General features: G+C 42.9%; 1 protein-coding gene across 1 annotated transcript; it reads right to left on the reverse strand.

Moving 5' to 3' along the window:
- Positions 1 to 11,614: 11,614 nt before the first annotated feature.
- Positions 11,615 to 24,779, reverse strand: enc3 (ectodermal-neural cortex 3). Its single transcript, XM_073476305.1, has 4 exons — positions 24,509 to 24,779; positions 22,273 to 23,307; positions 21,407 to 22,186; positions 11,615 to 13,541 (listed from the first exon to the last, which is right to left on the reverse strand). The coding sequence occupies exons 2-3, from the start codon at positions 23,293 to 23,295 to the stop codon at positions 21,440 to 21,442; spliced, it is 1,770 nt and encodes a 589-aa protein (XP_073332406.1). The 5' UTR covers positions 23,296 to 23,307; positions 24,509 to 24,779; the 3' UTR covers positions 11,615 to 13,541; positions 21,407 to 21,439.
- Between the last annotated feature and the right edge of the window lie 1,482 nt (positions 24,780 to 26,261).

A 26,261-nucleotide genomic window follows, 5' to 3' on the forward strand; every position in this document is an offset into this window, starting at 1 on the left:
CGAATATAGAGTGAAAGGGAACAAAACGCCTGCAGGAGGCCCTTTACCTCACAGAGTGATGTGAATGTAAAGTGAGTAAAAGGGAGCTGTAGGGTCTCACTATATCAGGTGCACTTTTGTTGATGCTGCACTTAAACCTCTCTGTATTATCTTGAGGAACTCTCTGTAAGGATTTGTTGTCCCTTTCGATGAACGTAGCCTGAGGTGGTGCACTTTACTCCAGTACGACCCCTTTCAACATCATCAAAAGCAGAGAAAAGTTGCTTTCTCTGTCTAAATAAGATGGCTTTGTGTCCTGTATCTGTGTGCGCTTGTTTATGTGTTCCTTGAGTGCTTCTGCAACTTCACAACCGCCGCAAAACTCTTTGTGCTTGACCGTCTTTTCCCTGGATGTGATATGAGGTGATGAAGGACAGACAGGCTGCAAAAAATCAGAAAGATCCAAACTCTAAATGGGCAAACAGGGGTGAGAATAGCTACAGCTTCTTCAGCACTTCCCTCTTTTATCTTGGAAGAGTAAAGCGCAGCAGTGCTCATCACAAGTGTAGCGCTACAGGGGGGATCTAAACACAGCCTCTCTGATTTAGTAGCTGGAACGGAGCAGTCGCCAGCCTCCCACCAGAGCTGGCAGGGTTGGATGGCTGTCTGGCTGCTGCTGATGGGGGAGGGAGGAGGAGGAGGAGTGGAGAAGGAAAGACGCTGCCAAACGACCAAAAGGCCACTAACTGCTGCAACACCAGACACCAGAATAAGACAAAGCTGGGTGGATTTGTGTGCCAGCGTGCAGAAAGAGAGAATTTGAATTTAAAAAACGCCTTTATTTAACTAGTCAATGGTAGTACCATTAAACACAGACAGGTCTTTATGAATTACCAGAGACAACAAACAATGACGTATGTATAAAAAGCAGACCAGATATTTAAAACTCTTCCTAAAGCCCATTTAAATCTGTATCTCCACAATGTCCACTGTTTGATAAAAGGTACTATTTGATCTTTTGGTCAGGTTTTAACCATCATCCACAGGACCTGCACTGGATCTGTGGATCCAACACAGCACACAACATACAACTTTAGTCTTTCATGTTGTCCAAATGGGTAAACTAAGCCCACCCAGACGGGAGGTTTACCACACGACACGCATCCTTCTTCCTAGCAAAAGAAAGAATATTGGCCCAAAAATCAAAGGGAAAAAGACCTTCAAACTCTGAAACCATTTCTTTTGTAAAAAACACACACAAAAATGTTTTCCAAATACCAAGAAACAAGTTTCCAAGAAACAGAAGTGCTGTTGGATTGGGTCATTTTGCAAGTGGTATGTTTTTGTACTCGAGACAGCTCAAAGACATGGTGGTCTGAGTGGATGGTCAAAGGACATGGTTTGATTTAGGCAACAACAAAAGCACTTTGGTGGAGGAGGATTGAGGTTTCAGTTAAATATTAATAAAGTAAACACATCGTGTCTCATGCCTCAAGTCACTGTTGATGTTTTCAATATTTAATGAGGGCCACCGCCATTACCCAACCTTAAGCAAGGGCCTTGAGTGCCTCGACATGACCATGAAATGTTAATCACGCTTTAAAACGAAGATATTGTCATTGAATATTTTGCAGGATACATTCCACATGAACATTTTTAGATGTGTTCAGTAAAATGTTTCTTCATTATGTTGCCAGTTAAATTAAACTACTCAGGTCCTTTAATACCCGAAATACAACACTGGCAGTGGTTACTGCGGATAATATTTCTTCAGTCTGATTGAAAAGCATTCTGATTAGAGATTAAACTTATCTGTTTACATGTGTACTAAATAATGACAGTGATCCGATTGTTAACATGCCCCAAAGCATTTAAGCAGAATATGACATATGCAAGTGGTTCTGCCCACTGTGAAATATATAGAAGTAGAATAAGAAGCTTTTTTCACTCATTTGCTGTTTGTTAATGACATGTTTGAGATGGACCTACACTGCGTCCTTGGAACAATATTTGCTTTTCTGGTTCTGTGCCAGAACTACAGCCATGTTTCTATCCCTCCCTCAGCCCCATGTACTGGAAGGCGAACTTGTGCAGAAATAATTCATTTATTCTAACCAGAGATCAGATCAGCATTTAAATTGTTATTAGGCGCTAATATTTTTCTATCGAAAGGATCTTGACCTGATTAAAAATTCATTCAGATTGTGGAAGATCGGATCAGTCTCTCTGATTGAGGTGTTTACATGAGACATTTTTATTCTGACTGGGCGTTTATTCTGATTATGAGTGGAATATTAGTGTCCATGTAAACACAGCTAATGTGAAAATACTATATTATGAGTATAAGTCCTTCATTCAAAACTGTACTTAAATTAGATGCATTTTAAGTTAAAGTTTTAAGCTTATCTATTATATATAGTGCAGTAAAATGCACAGTATTTCCTCTAAAGTGTGGAGGAGTAGCAGGATAACGGTAAGGATATAAAAAATTTACCAAAAACAAAGTTTGAGTGAATGTAGTTTATTAGCAGTACAATGTTATCAGGTCAGCTGAAAGAAAAAACTCAGGTCTGATGTTCAGCTGGAGGATATTAAACCTGGTTTGTTTCTATAACACTGAATGCCGACTGCCTCTGAGTCACCTCTGACTCCATTCACTGTTAAAAGCCTTCAGTCGTCGGCTGTGGTTCTCATCACAAAACTTATGTAACTATTTGCCAACCAAATGCAACACTCTTGGGCGTTCACACACATGCACAACATACTGCAAATACACCCACTCAAACACACACACACTCTGTGTTTTTCTTTTTTTAATCAGGGGTCTTATCTCAGACCATTAACATGTCAAACATGCTTCGCAGAGTGTTAGAGTGCATTAAGTGGGATAACATGACAATGTGACACAAGCAGTAGGATCGACTGTGACTTGCACAAGAACCTGTTCCACCACAAACAAAGACAGACTGCACTATTGTTCGGACCGTGGCTCCCTGGGAACGGGCAGCTGTCAGCAAATGGGAGCACAGCGGTCAGGCCGTTGACTTCTTCAGTTCAGTTACACAACAATCAGTACAGTCGTATCATAAAAGATTCAGTGTTGTGGTCTTCCTTGTGACCCACCTTTCCTCTTGACTCAGGTCTGATTTTTGTGGATCAAAAGCAGAGTGAGGCTCTCGGGGGAATTTGAGGAATCTGAGATCGCCCTCGTTCAATCAGAGCTGCACTTTGTGCCTGTCTCTATATGTGCTCGTGCATGCATGAGTGTGCGTGTGTTAATACAACGTGTGTCTGCTTCATTAGTTTTGTATAAGCCCCCGCGCTCGGCTCTGAATGAGGAGGGAGGACGACACACGTCAGCCCCAGACAGAGACAGATGCTGCTGACACGTCCGAGTATCTCTCTATTGTATTATTCATCCTCAGTGTCACATCTCATCCGAAGTGGTCAGCCGGACACGGTGCAACAGAAGGGGTCGTCTCAAACACGCGCGCACACACACACAGACACACACATGCAAGTATTTTCATAATTCTGTTTGGTGTGTCTTTCTGTTAGTGTGTGCATGTGCCAAAAGGCGGGTTTACATCTGCCACACTCCAGCTCGTAGGACCTCTCATCAAGCAGTGGATGATGCTTTTGAAGTTTTTTTCCCCCCTCTCTCAGAGTGGAAAGGGGCTTTTGATTGGAGAAGCAAGGGGGTTTTGTAGCAGTGTGTGTGTCTGTGTGTGTGCATAAATGTGTTACCTCAGGCAACATATCAAACCCCTACATGCAAGCCCAACCTCCAGCAACCCCCTCCTTGAGCCTCACTCCAACCCCACCGGGAATTCATCTCTAAATGTTTTATTAATGAGTCACAGGAAGTGTCAATTATATAAAGAAAATCTCAGTTCCTGCAAAAAACAAAAGGCTTTTCTTTGTCTCTGAGACAAAGAGGAAGAGAAATGTATCTTTTTGTACCACATGAATCCAAGTATGCCAGGAATGTCCTGCTCTGCCCGCAGTTGTTGCTCATCGGCTACGGCCAGTGGACGAAGCCTTTGTGTCCTTTCCCTGTGAATGAAGCTGTCCTCGTGTTGACTTTGTGACGTGATGGGAGATCACAATGGCTATTCTACCAGGCTGCATATTTCAGATGAGTCCTCCCACCTCTGTTTGTAAGGGGGAGAAAAACACTCGTGGGGAGAGGCATCTTGAAAATGCCATTTGTTGGAAAGGCATGCAACTGCACATTCATGAAATCGAGGCCAAGGGTGGAACAATTACACAGATCTTTTCCTTAAAGGACAAGTGCAACACTTCATAGTACTCCACTGCAGGAATAAGTCCTAAAACCTGGACAGAAGTTCGCATTTTCAAACTTCCAGTTCCGTCAACTCAAAGTCAATGGCTTTTTTGACTGGGTTTAGGATAAGGTGTCTTAAATAAAGTCTGTGGTTTCCACAAGCTGAAGAGATCTTTACGTTTTGTTTTACGACATAAAACACATCAGTAAAAACCCCACTTGTGAATCTTAAAAAGGCGGTTGCTAACAAGTGGCTAAATGAGACTACAGAGGTTGTCGGGGACATTAAACGACATCATGACGAACACTGACATTCAACTACTCACTAGTCTGTCTTTACAGGCTACCTAACTTGCACACAAACTAACTCTAGCTTCTCAACTTGTAGACTAATTAATTCATTTTAAAGTGTGTACACTAAGATGCTTAGTGGTGGTAAGTAGAAGTCATGGAGTTCGTTTATTGCCAAACGTTAGATTTTTACAGCTGTCTATTCCATTTACGCTTCATAAATCATAAGAGTGGAGTTCATCTGTGAAGATTATCATCCTGAACAAAACGTGTTTGGAGCATCGACCTGCAAATGTGACAGGAGAGAAACTCTCCGGTGAGTGCTAAATTTAGTGGGAGTTGACCTTGCGTCAAACACAATATTGATGGCTGTTGCTTGCACACTGTTAAAACAAGCAAAAATCTATCCGATGTGACTCAGGCACAAATGTGCACAGACGAGGTAACGTTTTAAAGTTTAACTGATGTTTCATTCTAGCTTAGACTCGGTCGTCGACTATCCCAGAAGTAGCGACGGGTGACCAAATGAAATGCACCAGAAGCACAAAACTCAACAAAATCTATAACAAAAGTCTAATCGTTTTTAGAACACAGAATTCTTATCATATCATGTATATCATAAGTGCAGCACTGAAAGTAAATGTACTTAGCTAATCTTCACCACTGATCTCGGACTGGTTCCACCAACAGTAGAGAAAACAAGCCTCCTTGTCGTCATTATGGGCAACCTGGAATTTGAATCTGCAGGCAAAAAGCAGTAAAATAATTAGATGTGTGTTTGCATGTTTGAGCTTGAGTGTCAGCGCTAACACACAACCCGAGCTCATCAAAGGCTTGAACGCTGAACAATCAACTCTCTGACTGTCTAATGCATTGTGTGCCTGCCAGCAGCAGAAAGCTCCTCTCCTCTCCTCTCCTCTCCTCTCCTCTCCTCTCCTCTCCTCTCCTCTCCTCTCCTCTCCTCTCCTCTCCTCTCCTCTCCTCTCCTTCTTCCCCCTGCAATTTACTGGGTAATTACTCCATTGTGTAAACAGCTATTACTGTGGCCGAATCCTGGCAAGTCTGAAAGCACTCTCCTGTCACAGTGCTCACATTTCTCTCTCTTTGACAAAGCCACAGGTCTTCGCTGCACAGACGCTCCAAAATAGAAGCAGTGACATTAATCCGGTGGAGAGAGAGTCAAATGAAAACGTCTGCACAAACAGGCTGCCTCTGAAACCCACATTGATTACAATTTCGCACCGACTTAAAATGGCTAGACCGTATTTTTATAATAAGGCCTCTTGTAGTAATGGCGTTTTGAGAGGGATTTATCCTGCCTTAAAGTGATTTAACTCACCTATTCGTCATCTGTTCTCCCGTATTTTAAGTTATAAAGGTTTTGGCAGACATAAAGCTGGATCAACACTCACAAATAATAAAATAATTCCCAACTCCAGCTGACAATTCTGTGCAGGAGCAGACAGTGTTAATTAGACTGAGCATGCAGTCTATTCTTATAGAGCTTAACAGGCTAACCCGAGACACAAGACACTGAAGATACTGTTTCAAGCTTGCAGATATAATTACACACAGAAATAGCACAGCATTCATGTATCTGCAATTGTGCGGATTAAGTGCTTTTTTATGGTTTGGGAGATTTTCTTTTCTATAAATAAACTGTTTAAAAACCCGTTGGATTTTCTGAAAAACCTCAAAGCTGAGAGCTTCATGAAAAGTTTACATTTAGGAGGTAGGTTGTTGTCATTTGAGAGTGGCCATAGTTGCTATGTCGCATGATAGCGTGCATTAAAACATACAGTATACGTATATCAAAGCAGAGTCCAAACACCAACAAGCAAGAATGATTCATTATTGTTTTTTGTAGAGATGAGATACCTGGAGTTTAATGATATTCTTGTTTTTGAGGACATACTGATCTACATTTAAAGGTGTCATTTGTAAGAAATGGTCAGAATTCAAAGGTAGCTTCAAACTTATTGGGGGCAGCATCACTGCTTACTGCTGCTCACCACACTGGACGTGCTACTCTTTGCTGTAGCTATCTCTGGCTGTAGCAATTAGCTGCCATTAGCAAGTAGCTCAGTTAACTGTGGAGCTATGAGCTGCAGAAGTTGGACTGGACCGCAAACTTAGATGACGGGGGTAGTCACCCTGACACGGTCTCACGGTCTCTGAGACCGACAGATGCCAGTTTGAAGACAGAGGAAACAGTATGGAGGTGATTTACAGCGGCTCTGACCAGGACTACAACTCCGGGTACGAGAAGACACGGCCGGCGGGGACAGGAGAGGAGTGAGAGTTGAGCATCAGCAGTGGATAAAAACGCCCTGTAGAGCCGGAACGGTTTTTACATTTTACTGTCAAATTAAGGATTTATTTCGACCAAACAGACTGTTTTGGTGAGTTTTGTATCATTTCTGTCCAGTTTGAATGAAGTATGTTTTAAGATGATCAAAGGAGGCAATTAAGCTCATCGTAGCTTGGTAAAAGAGAGTAACTTGAATACAAAAAGGTGTATGGTTGTATTTTTGTGTTTACTAAGGAAAATAGGTGTAAAAATATTTCCTTTGTCTTACAGTTTTTACTTATTAGACTAAATAGCGAACTAGCAGCTAACATACATCTCCCAGCTGAAACTACAGAGGCTACTGGACTGTCGCTTCCTGCAGTACAAAGTGGTTTGCAACACAGTACATAGGCGTCTTTGACATAACGTCAGCACTTCACACTGTTGATAATGTTAGTTCATTTTTTAAATGATTTCAACTAAAATTCTGGCCATATCTTACAAATTGCTCCTTATATTAAGATATTTTTCATTTGCTGATTTCTTTTATATCAAACCCTAAATGCTGAACTCTTCACCTTGTGACATTTTTCAACATATTTATGATCTTGAAAGAAAGTCTTCCGCTATCCTGTATCTCCCACCGAAATAAAACATCACCTTTCCGGCTCACAACACACCTGATATGGCTGCGTCTGCAAATGTGAGTGCAAATTTAGCACAGGGGCTTCAGATCTCTCCTCCTTCCTTGGTGCTAGCCGACCGGAGACACACTCACTCTCATACACACGACCTGGTCAGACAGCGGAGACGAGACAACCCCTGCCTTCGCTCCAGTGGTTAGGCTGTCTGACTGTCTGTCTGTCTGTCTGTTTGTCTGTCTGTCTCGCACATTGTTTACTCCTCATTTGCTTACCCAGTCAGCTCTGAAACCTCAGAGCTGCTGCCAGCAGAGATGCCCACAGCCAGAGAGCGGAGGGGGGAGACAGAAAGATGCAGAGACACATTAAACATCACAGCAAGCACAGGCACAGAGAAGGGAGCCCACATTGTTCAGTAATTATTCATTCTTGAGAGTTAGACAGGCTTGTGGTGTCTTTCTTTGTTTTCACGCCAATAAAGTACAATGGAGTGAAATGAAATTGAAAAAGAGACAGAGAGAGAGAGAATATGGGTGAGGACGATGTTTACTGGCATAGATTTGCGACCAGGGGGACTTGTAAGACAGTGAGATAGTGAAGAGTCTCCTCAGACAGTTTTTATTATGTGGCTCTGGCCAAATGGCACACACACACACACACACACACACACAAAGACAAACGCTACACACTATGCATCAATCGACTAACAATATAGATAGATACCGTAGACTGTATTTCTCTTGATGCAGTGTTTTAAATTCAGAAGTAAAGGCAGTTTATGTTTTATGCACATCTGTCAGATCAGATCTGTTTCTGCCAGAGGGTACATATTGATCTGCCCTTCAGCTCGTGGAGGCGTCTTTGTCCCCGTCCGGAGCAGGCGGAGGCCCCAGCTGGGGGTCTCAGGCCAGCAGACACACGGCAATATTTGGGTGGAGAGGCAGAGTGCAACGTCCCTGTCCGTTCCACCTCGCTGCCTCCTTTCTTATGGGTTAACAAGAAGCCGTAACTGCTCCACCCCCCCAACACAGAGGCACACATGCACATTAAGCATAAACTCAAAAACCACACACACACACACACACACACACACACACACACACACACACACACACACACATGCACAATGACCCCACATATCTTTCAAACCAGGATCCAGATTGTTCTGGCAGTTTGTCCTCTGTCTTCTCCTCCCTCCCTCCTATTTTTTTGTTCTGTTTTGGTTGTGGTGGCCTCCGAGGTCCTTTTGTCTCCAGCCGACTATCAAATGTCTATTTATTCGCTGTGGTTTAATTGTATTGCCGGCAAGATGTGTTTGAAATCGCTCAGTTTGAACATTTTGCATCACAATTGGAGCCATTGACCGGGTTGCTCGTCCCACTGTCCAGTGCCAGGTCACCCTTTCAGAGAGGCATGTTTCATCTTTTGATGCACGTCTGCATTGTATTTAAAAATGCATAAATTAACCTTTGATGAATCCCTGTGCCCACATTGGCACAAACATGTCCACATGCTTGACTGGACATTGCCTGTTACAGGCATGATGTCATGGCGGCAGAGGGGGATTTTTGGTGCCGCCTCTTGTTTACATCCAATTAACAGCATCGTTTGAAGTTTCTCGGTTGGCTTTGAAAAGATGAAACAATGCCGTTGCATTATGTCACTCAAGTGTTTGTTTAACGGCATCCCCTAAAGACTTTATGTAATTTGTGTCATACAAATCATACAGGCAGATCAGTAGTGTAATTGGAGCAGAGGGGATTTTTAGCAGATTATTTTCTGTTTATCCAGTTTGTAAACACTCATCTTTAAATATTTAGGAGATGATGTTACAGCGATTAACATATCTGAGGAAAAGTGATGTTCAAATCACTCAGAGCACAACTTGCAAACAAGCTGCAAAAACATTCAGGAGGCTGATTCCCTCGTGTGTCTCTCCAGCATTTCATTTAACTCACACTCCCTCCTTCTCACCGTCTGACACACACACGCACACACACACACACACACACACACACACACACACACACACACACACACACACACTGATGTATGCGTTCATCCATCCATCTTCCTCAGACATCCTCAAGGTAACTCGTCTCATCATCACTCAGGCAGAACAGCAAGAGGAAATGGAGGTGAGTGGCGAGGAAGGAATAACGGAGGGAGGATGAAGAAGTGATGGTTTTAAGAAGAGTGTGTGATTGTGCAAATGTTGAACTTTAAATCTTTAATCCTGCCATGAAGGATAATTAACAGTATCAACCATATTACAGTACCTACTCTGGAGTAACTGTGGTATGGACCAATACAGGGGAAGACGAAGAGGAGTCAGAGAGACAAAAGGGGGGATGTGACCTCGGTTTAGTTACAGTACTGAGAAGCTGTTGTTGCCATGGTAATCCTACTTTCAATTATTTAAATTCGAGCAACAAAGAGAAAACTAGACACCTTAACGGGACAGTTCACTCCCAAATCAAAAATACATATTTCCCTGCCTTACCTCCTGTATTATTTATCCATCTGGATTGTTTCGGTGTGGGTTGAGTTCTGGAGATATGTCAGCATGCTCTCATACATAATGGAACTACACCCGCAAGAAGGAAACGTCTGCTCGACGAGAGGCTTGTTTTTTGAGACGGTGCAAGATGTAAACATTAATGCCTCCCTTCTCAGCTGAGCTGTAACGTTAGCTAGCTTAGGCATCATTCAGACAGAGTCAGGCGTTGTGGAGATTAGCGCAGGGTTGTACGGTGAAGCTGCTGTGTTGCTCTGCTACTAGTATGCTGGTCATACGCGTGATTGTTTTTCACTTCAACTGATCACCAGGATAGCTTGGTGCAAGATATAGACATCCGTGACATGCCAGGCCTTCTCTGCCCCTCATCTACGGGTCAGCCATTGTAGGATTTGTGGCCACCTGTGCTTTTTTCCGGCACCACTGCAGCCTAAACACTACCCTCATCCAAATGAATGGGAGCTAGCCTCTCATCCATGAGTAGATGCACATTTCCTTCTGCACGGTGATACAGTTGATGATAAAAAGAAAATTGTTCCTACATGAAACTGCTCACAAGGTCTTTGGATCATTTTAGTTACTGGGTCAGGATTTCTTGAAAGAGACTTTGCTGTTGAGTTTTTCAAATATATTTATTTTTGTGAGTGCCATCTGGTTTCATCATATTTAAAAGAAGACAGACATCTAAACTATCTAGGTGGTTTAATAACACTACAGGTTTTGATTTTTGGGTGGACTATTCCTTTAACTCGAAATTTGCACCAAAATATATTCATGAAATGTGATAGAGGTGATTTAATTGAGCATTATTAATCAGAAAGTTCATACCGCAGTGATAGGTGATCATTTGTGATATTTATCTTTTGATTTGTACATTTATTTACCTATACTCACTTCAGAGCTTTAAAGTGTTCTCCTCCTGGTGTCTAAATCATCTGAGGGACAGATGTTCTGCCAACCAACACAGCAGTTTGCTTGAAAAATAAACAGAGGAAAGAATTTCAAAATTAAAAGTATACCGCAAGCTACTGAATTACAAAGACACAAACATCTTCAAACGTCGAGCCTGCAGGCAGCACACCCAGAGCCACCTCCCTGAATCGTGAGTGTGGGTACATTCCTCTCTGGTCCTCCTCCCTGCCAGTCTGCACAAATGTACCAACCAGACTCCTTCCCACCCAACGCCCAGTCTGGACTGGACCCGTGTTTTTTCAAGTATACCTCGCACGATGCACAATGAGAGGTACTGAGGAGCATCACCTGACTATCACCGAGCACCATTAGCACATTCTTCAAGGTCTGAGGGTTTATAATGTATGCAGAGGCTTGCACTTCACATACCACATAATCAGAATGTGTGATATCGCTATTACAAGAGGAGACAGAGCATCGACTGTTCATCTCAGTGGATCTGAAGTGCACACACAGACAGGAGGAAGGAGACGGGTGTTCCTGGTAAATACCAAAACCACTCCTAACCTGCGTTTGGAAACTATTCCAGGCACGTTAAGAGTACCTGCGTGATTATACTGCTGCCCACGCTGGTTTAATGACACAGCTGCCAAAATTCCACTCATTCCCTGGAAAACAGAGGACAAACAACAGTCTTTTCCTGTTTTCAACAAAATCTTTATTTGACGAGTTTTGAGCTGTAGAACATGAAGTAACAGTTTATTAGTAAGAGCTTAATATATCAGTATATTCGATGTATACTTTGATATATTGGGGAAACTGCAGACTTGCACACAGAGCGAATGAAGAGTAAAGAGAAAAGTTGATAATTTGCTACAAAAAGGCTTTGATTATTCACACTACCCGAGCTGGGTTAAGACAAAGATACAAAATTAAGACCATCAAGAGATTTCTTTGTACAAATTGTGCAAAATCAAAGGCTTCTACAAATTAATTACAAAGCAAATATACAAACTATACACACAAAAGACTTCCAACAAAGATCCTGAAATACAAAATGAAAAAATAATATTAGAGCTACAAAGTATTTATTAACTACTTTGGACACATTTAGCTTTTGTTTTTCCAGAACGACACTAAGGTTAGCTATTCATGTTTTGGCAATATTTATGTTTTAAATATGACCACTACTATTTAAGTGTTAACTCCAACAATTTTACACATTAAAGGGTGTTTACAGGTCTTGGGGAGTACTACCACATGTGAGAAAAAGTAGTATAAAGCCTGTTGTGGCTCCAGAGGAAGCTGCATGCACGGTGTGTTCATGTGCTGTTGGATTTATCAGAAAAATATTGAATGCCCCCTGATGTGAGAACAACAAGTCGAAAGTCGGGAGACATTTTGGTACAAGATTTGCCGGAAGAATGACTTCCCAACTCCTAGGAGCACGTGAATGCAGCAGTAATTATGTAACATGCTTCCAGTGATGTCACACAGTGGCTAGGTTGCATTGTGGGTAAGGTAGGCTGTAGGCCTAATGTAGGTAATGTATCACTCCCCAAGACCTGCAAACATGCTTTAATCTGTCAAACTGGCAGTGTTACCCTTTAAGTAATCATGCATATTCACTTGGCAAAACAACGTAACGACAATTCTGTAAAATGGTTTATCACAAAATACATTCACAAAAAAACCTGTTTAGAACAAAGAAGACAGAAAACAAACAAACATGTTACCCTTCCTTGAACAAATACAGGCAAAACTATACAAAACCCTGAGACACAAAACATAGAAAAAAAAATATGACAAAAATCATAGTTTGAAACAGAAAAGTATCTTCTTCAGCCGTGACGGGCCACATTCTCTCTTGCAAGCGTCTATTTTAGGTCGAGGAGGACATTGCAAATTTAGCTCGCCCAAAATTGAGGGAAGCCCGAGTCCAAAGTCTAAAAATACAGACGGGATTGTTTTCTGTGCACAAAATCATACACTTCCCCAAATGTCTTCTGTCCTTCCTCTGTACGCCTGGCATAGCAAAGGTCTAATTCAGCCTATCACGACCCAAATAAATTACACCTGAGTAAACGCCCAGTGTCAGGAGGGGAGAAGAGAAACCACAAAAAAGAGAGACAGCAAACTTGACTGTAAAACATGTCAGTAACAGAGACACTAAAATGTCCTTAAACTGGTAATCTACTAGCGAGATGACACGCATGTTGGATGACGGAGTGAGTCAACTGAGCAGATTCTCCCCAGGAGGTGGAGAGAGAAAAGATGCTCAGACCACACATTTATGCTATCCGTCCATTTCCTGTCTGTACTTCCCACGTTATATGGAGACGACTGTGAAGTCCGTGCAGTGTGCATGGCAACGAGTCCAGCTCAGGCTTGTGTCTACATGGGAAAGTCACACAAGAAGTATGGGTAAACAGATCAGGTGGAGAGGGGCCTCAGACTTCCAGTCTCTGGGCTGTTTCCAGGACTTCTCTGCGCCTGATGATAATGTGAATCAGCCTGGATGGAGCCACAGCAGGAACACACAAACTCTTCACTCCTCCTCCTCCTCCTCTGTGCAGCCAGTGAAGGGGGACACATGCCTGCATACCAGACACCACGGCTGATCTGTGGAAAAGAGACAGAGGCAGATTAATGTTTAGGTCCTGTGACCACATGACCAGAGGGGGCGGCCAGGACATTCTCAGGGAGCGGGGAGGAATGTGGAGACTTCGCTCCTCCGGGCCACACATCAGCTTATCACCATGCCATTTTATCAGGCTTACCCACATAGCGTTAATAATGCCTGAGGACCGAGCGTTATTTAACCAAAGTCCTCCCGGCATGTGGGATTAAGCTGCTCGAGCCATTTATGTCGCTAGGTAATAAAATATCCGAGGGTGGCAGCAGAGAAGACCCCCACGCTGTAAAAATAAGCTCCTTTAGACTCAGATAAAACACATATTCTAAACCCATCTGCTTTATCTGGATATAATTCATACCATAAGAGGCTTTTCATATGGTTCAAATTCCTGAATGTGTTAAGTGCCATTTTTACAGCAAACACTGTGAATCTCTAATCTTCACATTTCTCTGCAACCTCAGATTCTTCAGTATCTAATTTTCCTCCCTTGCTGTTATAAAGGAAGGCTCCACTGGGTATCTGCAGAGTTGGAGAGAAACCCGAACATGATGTTTACGTCTGATTTGCATATTTTTGATGATAATTTGATGCTGCCAGAGGAGGATGTAGGATGTGTGTGTGTGTGTGTGTGCACTCTCTATTCTAGGAGAAAGAGCTGACAGTTACAGGCTGGCTCTGCTGGGGGCTTGTTTGGATAACCTAATGAGTTCTCATTTCCATGGCCGACACAGCCGGCTGATACTACAGAAGCCTCCACTGATCCACACGCATCTGTTAATGTTATGAATACATCGCCTGAAGCATAACAGTAGGACACTACTGACAGACTACTGACAGGTAAAAGGAGGTTACAGACAAGCTTCAGAGTAAGTATCTGTTTGAACATTTTCAACCCTCTGGAAGGTGGATGCTGTGCAAACTGAAGGGTTTTGTAATAAACCTGAATGCTAGCGTACATGACAGAAAAAAAAAAAGTTCCTCATTTCCCCGTCAGCTGAATGGTTTCATGGCACAAACCAGCGACAGGGCTGGGTATCATTAATGTGTTTTATTTCTAGGGTCAATGCAATTAACAAGTTTTGGTACCAATATGGTACCAATACCAGCATGTTTGGGGAATTTGCTGCCTTGCAGAGCGCTCGATAAGAAGATTGAAACCATTTGAATATTTCTCAGCTAAAATATGAAGCCACAGCCAGCAGCCGGTTAGCTTAGCTTAGCACAATGACTGGAAATAGTGGCAAACGGCTACGATAGCTCTGTTTAAAGTAGAGATGCGCGATATCCAACAGCCAACATTTCCAAAGTAATTCAGGCGGATTACCAATACCGACACGGACGTGTGCACATATTTTTTCCACCTAATTGCAGAGAACATCTACTTGCTCCTCTGATGGAATTAACATATTATTATGCCTCTCTTATTGACAGAAATGTTACTTTTGGGACTGTGCTAATATTTCATTTAAAAGGCCTCTTTTAGCCAATACCGATGATGTGTAGATATATTTTCCAAAGCTAACAACGTCTGCGTCCAGCACTTCTAAAGCTCACTAATAAACATGTTATACCTAGTTTTTTAATCCTTAAAAATGTATGTGTATAAAGGACAAGGTGTGTTTTTAGGGGAGGTGATGTGCATGAGGATATTTCTAGTAGTCTCCAGGAAATCTCAACAAGAAACCACAGTACTCGATGTTAAATGTTGTATAAACACAAGCAGCTGCACGAGAGTTAAATCAGGACCCAATTGATCACACAAAAAGTAAACAAGATTACAAATCTGGCCAGACATTTGGTGCCAACTTTCAGGACTTGGTGCTGGAGACACACTTCTGTTGGCACTAAAAAAAGCCCTCAAGTTCAATACGAGGCCCTGAAACCAACCATTAACAGTACGTTTGCTTCAACACAAACTAAACTCACCCTCCCTGGCAGCACTTACTGTATCACAAAAAACTGCAGGCCTGATGGAAGTTTCCACTGCTGCTCTCTCTCTGTACATGTGCAAAGGTCACTGCCTGCGCATCTTTACTTCCACTGCTGCTGCTGCTGGTCTAATCTCTCTGAAGTGCAGATGATGAAGAGCATGCCTCTGAGTCTTAAATACTCTGCAGCTCTGCTCCAACTATGACAATATCAGTGTTTCATAAGCGTCTCAGCTTTATATTTAGTCGCCTATCTCCATGTGCTGCAAAGAGAGCGTGCTTTCACATGTTGCATTTGTGTCAACCACCTCCAGAAGGTTCACTGTGTATTAGAGGTCAAATTGTATTAGAGCTGCAATGATTAGTCAAATTGTATGCCATAGCGATACAGCCACAAAGGTTATGCGTCAGTCATGATCAGCCCGCCATCAAAGAAACAACATTATCAAGGGTCCTGCTGTCAACAGAGACGAGCTCCAGACTGTCTCACGGCCCTGTCATTATTACCTGTCAGGTCAAGGTCAAGTATACATAAACGCTGAGCTGTAGCAGCCACACTTTTTACTTCTTACCTAAACCACAGTTGTTTATATGGAAAAACTCTTGCATGACTTGCATTAAAACTTCCTGTTTCACACTGTAGCTGAACCTAAACAACAAAATCGACCTTCACAAATCCGACTTCCATCGGCCCCACGGGGAGTAAGATGTCTTAAGTGCGGGATGCCAACAGGTGGCGGGGTTAATAAGTGTAACCCAGATGCCCTGTGTGTGCTGCTGCTGCTGTAAGGGATGGAGGGTGTCCCATGTGTCCTTCAGCAGACCAAACAGATGGGCTGCAACTATATGAAGTGATTGAACCTAGCACTCCGAGGTCTAATGTCTCTCAGTCTCTCTCCTTTATGTGGGAAAAACGCCTGAGTTTAACAAAAGAAATGATGTCCAAATCTTAAAATTCAACGGTAGCTGAAGCAGCACAAATGAGCGACACCTGCATCATCTAATCATTTCCATCATTTTTTTAGCTTTATTGCACCTTGGACTCCATCTGCGTCTTCCAGAGGCCAAATTACCCACGATGCTTCACACCAAAGCCGAGTCCTGTTTCTTTATCACTCCCTTGTGTGTGACGAAGCCTGTGCCGTGCTTACTAATGACCACCAAGAATCTCACTGTATTGACTAACGTATGAATCACAGTCACTTCATTTACATGAGTTTGCATTGTTTTCAGGGACGGATAAAGGACTCTGGGGTGAGCTCAGAGACACGAGTATCCTGGTACAGCTGCAGAGTAAATTGAGGCACGTCTTGATGAATCCAAGACTAGAACAAAGAGCGTCTCTGTGACTGAATACGCACCACTTCAGTGCTACTTCAGAGGCGCAATTATTACGTAATTCAGATTAATTACCAGGCAGACACTCCGTGCCATCCCAGCTGGCTTTCGGAGGAGGCCCCTGTAACTGTATGACGGCTCGTCTCTTTTTGAGGGCGTAATCAAATTAGTCTGGGTGATTATTCTGCCATTTTAAAGCATCTTTCCCTTTTTCCTTTTTGTTACTCGCAGCACGGAGAAAAGACCAATAAAAACTCCATTAGGTTTATGCAAATTTAAGCGGCCGTGCCGAGGACTGTAATGTGGCAAATTGATTACTCAAGGGACTGGAGACGAAGTGTGTGTGCGCACGTGCTAACTCTAACTGTCTATGTGCATGTCTGAGGGAAAGAGGGGAAGTGAGTGTGTGTGTGTGTGTGTGGGGGGGGGTACTGTTGTACACAGATGCCACAATAAAAGCCTCATTCAGCTTGTGTTCCTGGTGGCCCTCACAGCGAGGCATTAATAAAACATTAGTATTGAGTGACTGGGGCCTCTGCACTCCTCCTCCCTGATCCCACTGTGACCTTTCCATTTTACAGCAGCTGTCTGGGGATGCAGAGAGCCCACCGAGGACTCCCACCATGGCCCCTGACCCCTCCAGGTGTACCCTATCACAGGGAGCCGTGCCCACCTAACGAGGGCTTCAGTTGAGGCCGTTAAATAAAAGAGAATGGTGCTTATGTCTGTGATTTTTTTGGAGGGGAGAGGAGTGGAGAAGAAGAAGGGGGGTTGAGAAAACAAGGGCTCAGGCATATATAACAGTCATGTCCAGGGCCGTTATAGTTCAGCGGTTTAAAGGAGAGACTGTCTTGAACTTTATGCAGGGATCTCCAGTTACATCCTGTCTGCCTGTAGTCTGGTACCAACATCTGACCAGATTACACCATGATGCTATTCTGCTTACTATCTCCAAAACACACACATTGAAGGCTTAAGACTGCCTGTACAAGCAACTGTCAAGATATCACAGTTAAATCTGTATTTAGGTCTTTGTCCTTTAATCCTAAAAAAAAGTTATTTACTTCTCCCGCCTGGACCATAACAAATGCGAGCAATTATGCTTTAAGGCGTACAAATACTTTTCCATCAACAGTGGGTTCTGGCTTGGCTCTGGCGTGTGTGGTTAGTCACATCTGGTGGAAGTGTGCAGGGCTACAAACTACTGTAGGTGGTGACAAAAAGAGCAGAGAGGCTGGTAATCCCATACAAGCCACGCAAACTGAAAAAAGGCCTCCACTGCAAGGTGACATAAACAAATCTTTACTAATATGAACGCAGGCCACACCTTCATTCCTCCCAAATTAGAATGAGGATGGCTGGCTTTTTAAAAGGACAGGCAATGCCAGCAATGCAACTGCCTCTGTGTGTGTGTGTGTGTGTGTGTGTGTGTGTGTGTGTGTGACAGAGTAGTAGTAGTACGAGTGGTTTCACAACTGCAAAAAAAACCAAAAAAAAAAACCCTCACAACACTACTAGTGAATACTTGAACAGCTGACTGGCGGTTTTCGGCCTCATGGTGAACATGAAAGGAACACACACACTAGCACACACACAATTATTTTTCTCTCTGACCCCAGCTGAAAGTTGACAACCTCAGGAGCACAGTATTTTTAGGCAGGCGTTAGTCTCGGCTGCCAAACGGCTCAAAATATAGCTTTGCTTCTCCCGGTCTTACTCTCCACTTCATCTCCCTATGTGTGTGTGTATGTGTGTGTGTGTGTGTGTGTGTGTGTGTGTGTGTCCTGCTTTCCCGTCATTTTGTTTTTCCCTGATTCTTTCACATCCCCTCTCAAGCCCCCCTCTTGTCTCGGGTCAGAGAGCGGGCCAGCGTCAGGCAAGGACGCCTGCTTAACAAGCTGGAAATCGGAGCTTTTTCCATGTCTGCTGTAATTAAACATAAAGGCAGTCGGCAGCGGGATGGTAGCTGCCGTAACTGAAAGAGTTCATAAGGATGCGGCGCCTTGATCTTTCATAGCCAGCCTGTCTGTCTCCATCCCGGGCCAGAAAACCTAGGCTACCATGGAGACAGCGGTCCATACCGGCAGCCTCATAATGCTAAGCCCCCAGCTCCATTATATCCAGCTGTTTACTGTACACACAAGTCACACATAAGCCCTCTGTTTCTCACTTTGCTTCCGCTCAGCTTTACTTTCAAAGTACCTGGCAGCATAAAAGGAGCTTGTTTGGAACAGCCCTTCCATACTCCTGACAGAAAGGAGACGTTTTGCAGAGAGGGGAGTGTGATTTATCCAAAGTTCTGTCACAGAAACTGAACAATCTAGTACCCTCAAAAAAGCATGGAGCAAGAAAGACACTATGTATTTCAGTATTCTTATTTACATAAGTGACATTTCCTGGTAACAACAAGAAAAAAGCTTTAAACTTGATTAATAACTGTTTAAGGGGGACTGAAAAGATGCAAACAACATACTTTACCAGTTGAATTTGGAAATGTTCCTAGTGAGAGCTTGAAGATTGATAGTTTAGCTTAGCATAAAGACTACAAATAATAAATAAATAATTAAAAAAGACTGGAAGAAAAACAAGACCAGAAACAACTAGACTGATGTTTTTTTTCCCCTGTTCGGACAGAACCAAGTTAACCGTTTCCAGTCTTTGTGCTAAGCTAAGATAACTACCTCTCGCTACCTCTCGTCAAGAAAGTGAACACGTGTAAATACACAAAGTCAAATACTGCTTTCAACTGTGAATAGCCTACCCATTTTCCTAGATTGACAGCCTTGTGCTTTAAGGCAAACAGTTAAACGTACAGGCCAAAATGCGACATCAGGACAGACATGTGATATGTGAAAGCTCATTGAGTGTCGCCGAAAAATAAAATTGCATTGCTCCAATAAAGATAAAACCACAAACCCAACAATAAAAAGATGCAGCAGAGTCTGGGCTTTTTTAAATGCAAATTCAATGACTGCTGCTGCAGCAGCAAGGAGCCGTTTCCCATCGATTGCATCAGTGCTGAAATAAGATCACAGGACGAGCCTCGCATCATGAAACTTCAAACTGGCTCTACTTCATGTAAACATCACAGTTTCATCTACTTGCCCCTCCATCCCTCCTTCAGGAAAAATGTATCATCTCTTAACTCACACGAAGCTTGTTTTCACGAACAGCCACCTGTCCTTTCTTCAGGCAGATTAGATAATGCTTCACTGATATGGTTTGTTACATTTCAATCAATCATATTTTCATACCCTTGAGATGTATTCCACCCCGTGTCCCCTCCTGAATTCTTGATAAGATTACTGATCTGATTTTCCTACTTTGAGCAGAGCTGAACGCCCTGACTTCTGTCAGCACATACCTTACAGAAGCAGGTTTTAATTATCTTCTCACACTCTTAGAAAGGATGCTACATTATGGATAATGCATTAAATTTACAAAGGAAAAAAAACATGAGGGCTTGTATGCTTGTCACGATAACCACTTTTTCTGGATGATAGATTGTCCCAGAAAAAATTCCAATTAACAATTTCAGGACCACTGATATAAGCATACTATGCATCATAATCTAAGTTTATCCTTTCAAAGAGCAATGAACTTTTAATTTTTTGGGAATATTTGGAAATTGGAATGTGAAAAAAAATTTCATTGTCAAATACACACTCAAACAAATTGAGGGTAGCATATCACTGGATTAGCTGCTAGGTGCTGCTAACTGTTTAGCCGTGCAGCTACCAAACTCTTAGTTCTTCACATTCTGTTAATTATTTCAGTTGGCGTTACGTATTGCACATTTAAAATAAAAAACATAAAAGTATTACACTTAAATAAATAGAAAACATTTGGCACAGGGGTATTAAGAGTCATTCATTCCTTAACAGGCAATATAATGCCAATCCAGGTTCTGCTACTTTTTGTTGAGTCATGTCCAAATATTAAATAGTTGATAAGAACTTACAGTAAGTGATGTGTCACACATACATACGCTAATAACCAGGTATGTTTTGGTTTTTATCTTCGAGATGACCTAAAGATCCTTGGGCTCCTCTGGCTCCAAGCCATCCACGTGTTACATCACCTTTTATAACTTCCAACTGTTCTGAGGTACTGACTCATAACAGGCAGCCAGTTAGCAACCTGGGCTGTCCTGCTGTGCACCCAGGCAACTTGCCTTCCTGGTGTTACAAGCACAGACCTGATCCCTGCCTCTCTACCTCGCTCCTGTCACTGACAGAGGTCCTGTGTTGTAGCTTTCGCTCTGTAATTACCAGCACCGCTGACATTCCTCCTGCTCTCTAAACCCGGTCTGCACCATGTTTATCCAACACCCAGCCGTCACAGCAGCTAGATAAAGTGTAACTGTAACCATTGGCAACCCTGAAAACAGTGAGGGGCTTTTAAACTGGCCTCATCCGGCTAAAACTGACATTAGCCTGTTGAGTAACAATCCTGTTAGATATTTTTGCCTCCATAAAGTGAGTTCCCACATATTATGTGACAATACGAGGGACACTATGAATAGCACATATAATTGACATGTTGTTTGTTTGTGTCAGCTAAAGGAAACTACAATTACTCACCGTAGAAACCTCAAAGAGTCAGTGCGTCTCCTTCTATGCTGGGAGGTACTTCCACGTGCTGACGAAGGCAGTGGGAATGAGCGAGTAGGGCACACTGGTCACGCTGTCCCAAGAGTCTGATGATGGATCGTAACAGTCTAGTGTCTTACACCTCTGAGCCCCAAAGTACCCTCCGACCACATATAGTCTGTTTCCTGACGCCACAGCATGGCAGCTGATCCGTTTGGCTGTCACGTCGCCAAACTTTGACCACTGGTACGTCTCGCTATTGAACCGGTAAGCAGAGCTGGCAGAGAATTCTGTGTCGCCTCCGATCACCACAACATGGTTGCCGACAACAGCCGCTGCAGTGTAGCGCCACAGCTGCGGACAGGCTGCAGGCACAGACCAACGGTTCTGGCACGGGTCGAAGCACTGCACCTTGGGGTATTTGTCTCTGTTTACACTGGTGCCCCCAAAGGCAAAGAGTTTGTTTTTGGCACCGACGACAGCAGCGTTGCTCACCCCTTCTCTGAGCGGAGCCACCAAGGTCCATTTATTGGTCTGAGGGTCGTACTGCTCCACCTGTTTGAGAGACACAGACGGAGATGCAGGGAAGGATCCTGCAAGAGAAGTGTGTCCTCCCACGACAAATAGTTGGTGGTCGAGCTCCGCAGAGCCGTGTCCAAATCTGGCCACCATCATCGGTGCAGCTTTGGACCACTCATCGTGTAATGTGTCGTAGACCCAGACGTCTTTGGAGGCCCCGTTTTCAGAGCCACGCCCTCCAGTAACATAAACCTGAAACAATGGAAGAAAAGCATTTTTTAGTACATCTCCACATTATATTAAAAATGCACATATTCAAAAACAGATCACATACACACCTTGCAGCCAATAGCACAGGCGCTGCACTCTTTCCTGGGGCTGGGGATGTCTGTTTTGGGGGTGATCTCCTTGGTCTTGTTGTCGATCATGTAGACTTTATCACACATGAACGTCTGTCCTCCCAGCAGCAGCAGGGCCTGGCTAACTTTCCTCGGCCGGGCACAGAACCCTGTCACAATACCGTCATTCTGGAGGATCCTCATTTTGCACCGTACGGCATCTTCGACGATCTCCCGACCCACCTTGTGACACATCACCAGCTCCTCTGAAGCAACGTTCTTCAGCAGGTACGTTTCAGGGAGCAGCGCCAGGCGGACACAGCGCAGCAGCTCGGGCAGCTCGCTGTGCCTGCGCTCCATGTCGGCCTTCACCCAGTCGATGACAGCCTCATACACCAGGCTCTCATCCTCCACCTCCAGCTCTTCACTGAGGATCAGCTCCTTGAATTTTTCTCTAGGGAGGCTGAGGAAGTCCTCTGTCTTGAAGAGAGTAGCAAAGTTAGCCAGGCACATCCTCCATGACAGCTCGTACAGTCTCTGGCACTGGTGGGCGTCCGACAGCAACATCATCCCCAGACAGTTTGACTGGTGGAGGTTCTTTTCGAGAAACTCCGCCGCAGCGTCCCTGATGTCGTGAAACTGAAGCATGTCGCCAGCTTCCAGGAGCGATTCTGCGTTTTCCTCGTTGATGATGACTCGGGCAGAGTAGGCGTAGTCAAGCAAGAGCTCCAGCACCTCTGGGTGGAGGGAGTCGTGGAAGTTGACGTCAGCATCCCGACTCTCCCTGAGCCCGCTGCTGAACATGGCCTCAAAGTATCTGCTGCAGGAGGCCAGGACGGCGCGGTGGCAGGGGAAGGATCGGTTTCCGGCCTTCAGGACAACATCTGTGAAGACCTTCCGTTTGCGTAACAGGTTGAGCTGAGTCAACAGACTGTCGGCGTGGGACGTCTTGTGGAAGAGATGGATATTCATGGAGCCGGAACTGGAGCGAGACTTTCTGTTTTCGTGGTTACTGACAGACATCTTGACTTGGACCTGGAGAAGAAAATATAGGATAAAGAAAATATAAAGACAAATTGCAAGAGCTGCTTGTTTGCATTTGTTTTATTGAACCATTTATAGCAGTTGGACAGGAGGAGGAGATTTTATGGCCATGCAAACTCCTTTTGATGTGAACCCTACCATAAACACTCCTCCCATTTTATGATTAAACAAAACTCACTGTGTCAACAGCTGAAGTACGGGCTGTGTGCTCGGCTACAGCGGAAATGAACTTTAGACTGGGACTTTAGAGATGAAAGGATATCAGATAAGGAGCACTCCCACACAGAAGACCAGTGTGTGGTTTGAAATTCGAAAACTATGACTAGGAATAAGCAACATTAACTGGCCTTTAAAGCGAAGAAACACCTTGGTGTGTTGTCCTATAGCACATCTTTCCACCCCTATAAACATGTCAGTCCTGTGAGTCACCTCCAACCAGCGCTGGAGCCAACAGCCTCCTGCCAGCTCATTCTGCTCCTCTGCAGGCTCACATGCAAGATGGTGCCAAAGGCAAAGCTTTCAAGCCCACATAAGATGTGACACCTCAGACCAGCTCCTTAAGGATTAAATTATGTAACCGCTGTGCAACAGATGAAACCCCAATCTTCCTTTTGATCATCTCTTGTGGATTCAGACAGATCTGCTGCCTGTTTATGCAGAATTTCAAAATAAAAGTAGCTTAACTGGATGTCTATCAAATATAATTGTATAATAACTAAACAACATTAGAATGTTTACTTCATTATGAAATTACTGTAATAACCAAGTACGGCACTATATATTTTTTTTAAAAAAAAGGAAAGAAATAAAAGACTATCCACAACTTGAAAACGACCAAATAAATATCTTCCGCTTAAAAGGCTCCATTGTTTCAAAGCAGATAAATTTAAATCGGCTATTCAAGCCCTCTCAAAGGGCTCCGGTGGACTTCCGTGGAGGGACTCAGCGTGAAATCCAATTCGTTTTGTGCAGTAAATGTGAAACTACGGTCAGCACTTCAGCATGCGCTCAACTTTCCTCCAGAGTTAGCAGCCTGCAAACATCCAGCCTGCTACGACCGACACAGCACCGAAGGAGCCCGTGTTACCGCCTGGAGCCAAACTGCTCACATTTCGGAAGTTGGAGGAACGTCAAGCAAGCACGTATCTTGATAATCGATACTTTTAAGCCGGCTAATGTGGCTAATTCTTACCTCAACAGGCGCAGAGCTGATCCGGATTCCTTTATCTCGGCTACAACTTGTTCCGTCGTTGATTTGTTTGAAGTTGCGGCACAATTTAAACAAATCCACCTCCCAAAATCGACACTGTACCGTCTCCTAAGCTGTTCAGAAACGGTTGAGCCATCTGTCTCCGTCGCGAGCTTCGAGGTTAAACGCGTAAAAACAACGAAATAAAGTTAGTTAGTGTCCGTTTTTTGTTCTCGGGGAGCCACGCAGCCTGCGGGAGAGCGACGAGCAGAGCGGAGATAAAGAGCAGAGGCAGCCAGTAGTGTTCACACTGGCTCCGCCCACTCCTCCTGCTCTCGTCCAATCAGCTCCAAGACCGCGGAGAACACTTCCTGTATGCCGCAGCCAACTTCACAGTCCATGCATATCATTATTGTAACGTATCAGAGCCAGAGAGAGCACAAAGACACCTGTCTGTGTGCTGATAGCTACCAGTGGTGGACTGCACAAGTACATTTCATTATACTTAACTTATAATAATAATAATAATAATAATAATAATAATAATAATAATAATAATAATAATAATAAAATACGTTATTTATATAGCACCTAAACAGAAAGTACAAAGTTCTTTGACAATCAAGCAAAAGCAGGAAACTTAGGAAGACAATATTACAGAATAAACACTCAGCAGTCAAGCCAAACACAAGGAAGCGTGAGTTAAAACACAAACGCACAACATAAAAATGTAAAAACACAAAAAGTCAATATGAGTCATTACGAGTAAAAGGAATAAAAGTGATGAAACAGGCAAATCACAGAAAAAGAAGAAGAGAAAAAGAAAAGGTAATGCAAAAATAGAAATAAATAACAATAAAACATAAAAACAATTAAGGACGAAAAGAAGACACATTTATGTATTATACTGTAGTTCAGGCCATAAGACTCCTCAGCAAATATCACAATCCAACTATCAGTGCAATATCTGAAAAATGATTGTACACCATGCACCTTACTGCCACCATCGCTGCTGCACCTTCAGTCAATCAGTCGGTACACTTGATCACTTTTATTGCTGATTTATGGCGTTTTGCTTTATTTTACACTTATTTTGCTTTATTATTTTTATTATTATTATTATTATTATTATTATTACACACATTATATTTACTAATTACTATTCACCATATCTGTAGTGAAGTCTTAAAGCAAAAGATTTGCAGAGAATTTCCATTTTCAGCTTCTGTTCTAGTTACTTCACAGATTTGGATTGCTAATTAATTACTAAAAGCAAAAATAAAAATGAACAATGATAACATATCATTATAGATTACGCTACCCAGCAGTATGTAAATTAAATTAAAATGACTTCCACTTTTACCAGCTGAAACATTAAACTGATGTACACATTAATGCATCAGTAATTACCATCCAATTAATAGTTTACCTGTTAAAAAAATGTATCCAAGTGATATACTACTGAAGAAATATAGCTTGATTACCTTCTCGTTAATTTTGTATAACCTCAACACCAAATAAATAAAGACAAGAGAAAATAAATATTAATAAAATGACCTCTGTTTAATCTTAATACACAAGTACACACTTGTATACTAGAGTGATGTGTGAGTGTTGTCATGTATGCGCATGTGCATGGTTACAGACTAGTATATCATTCTTTATTTAAAATTTTTAATCCTGTTAGTACTTCCCTTTTCACAAAATGTATCCGTAATCTAATTACATATTTTTTTCCTGTAACTTATATAGAATG

Source organism: Pagrus major, chromosome 11 (genome assembly GCF_040436345.1).
Source record: "Pagrus major chromosome 11, Pma_NU_1.0".
Classification (NCBI taxonomy): domain Eukaryota; kingdom Metazoa; phylum Chordata; class Actinopteri; order Spariformes; family Sparidae; genus Pagrus; species Pagrus major.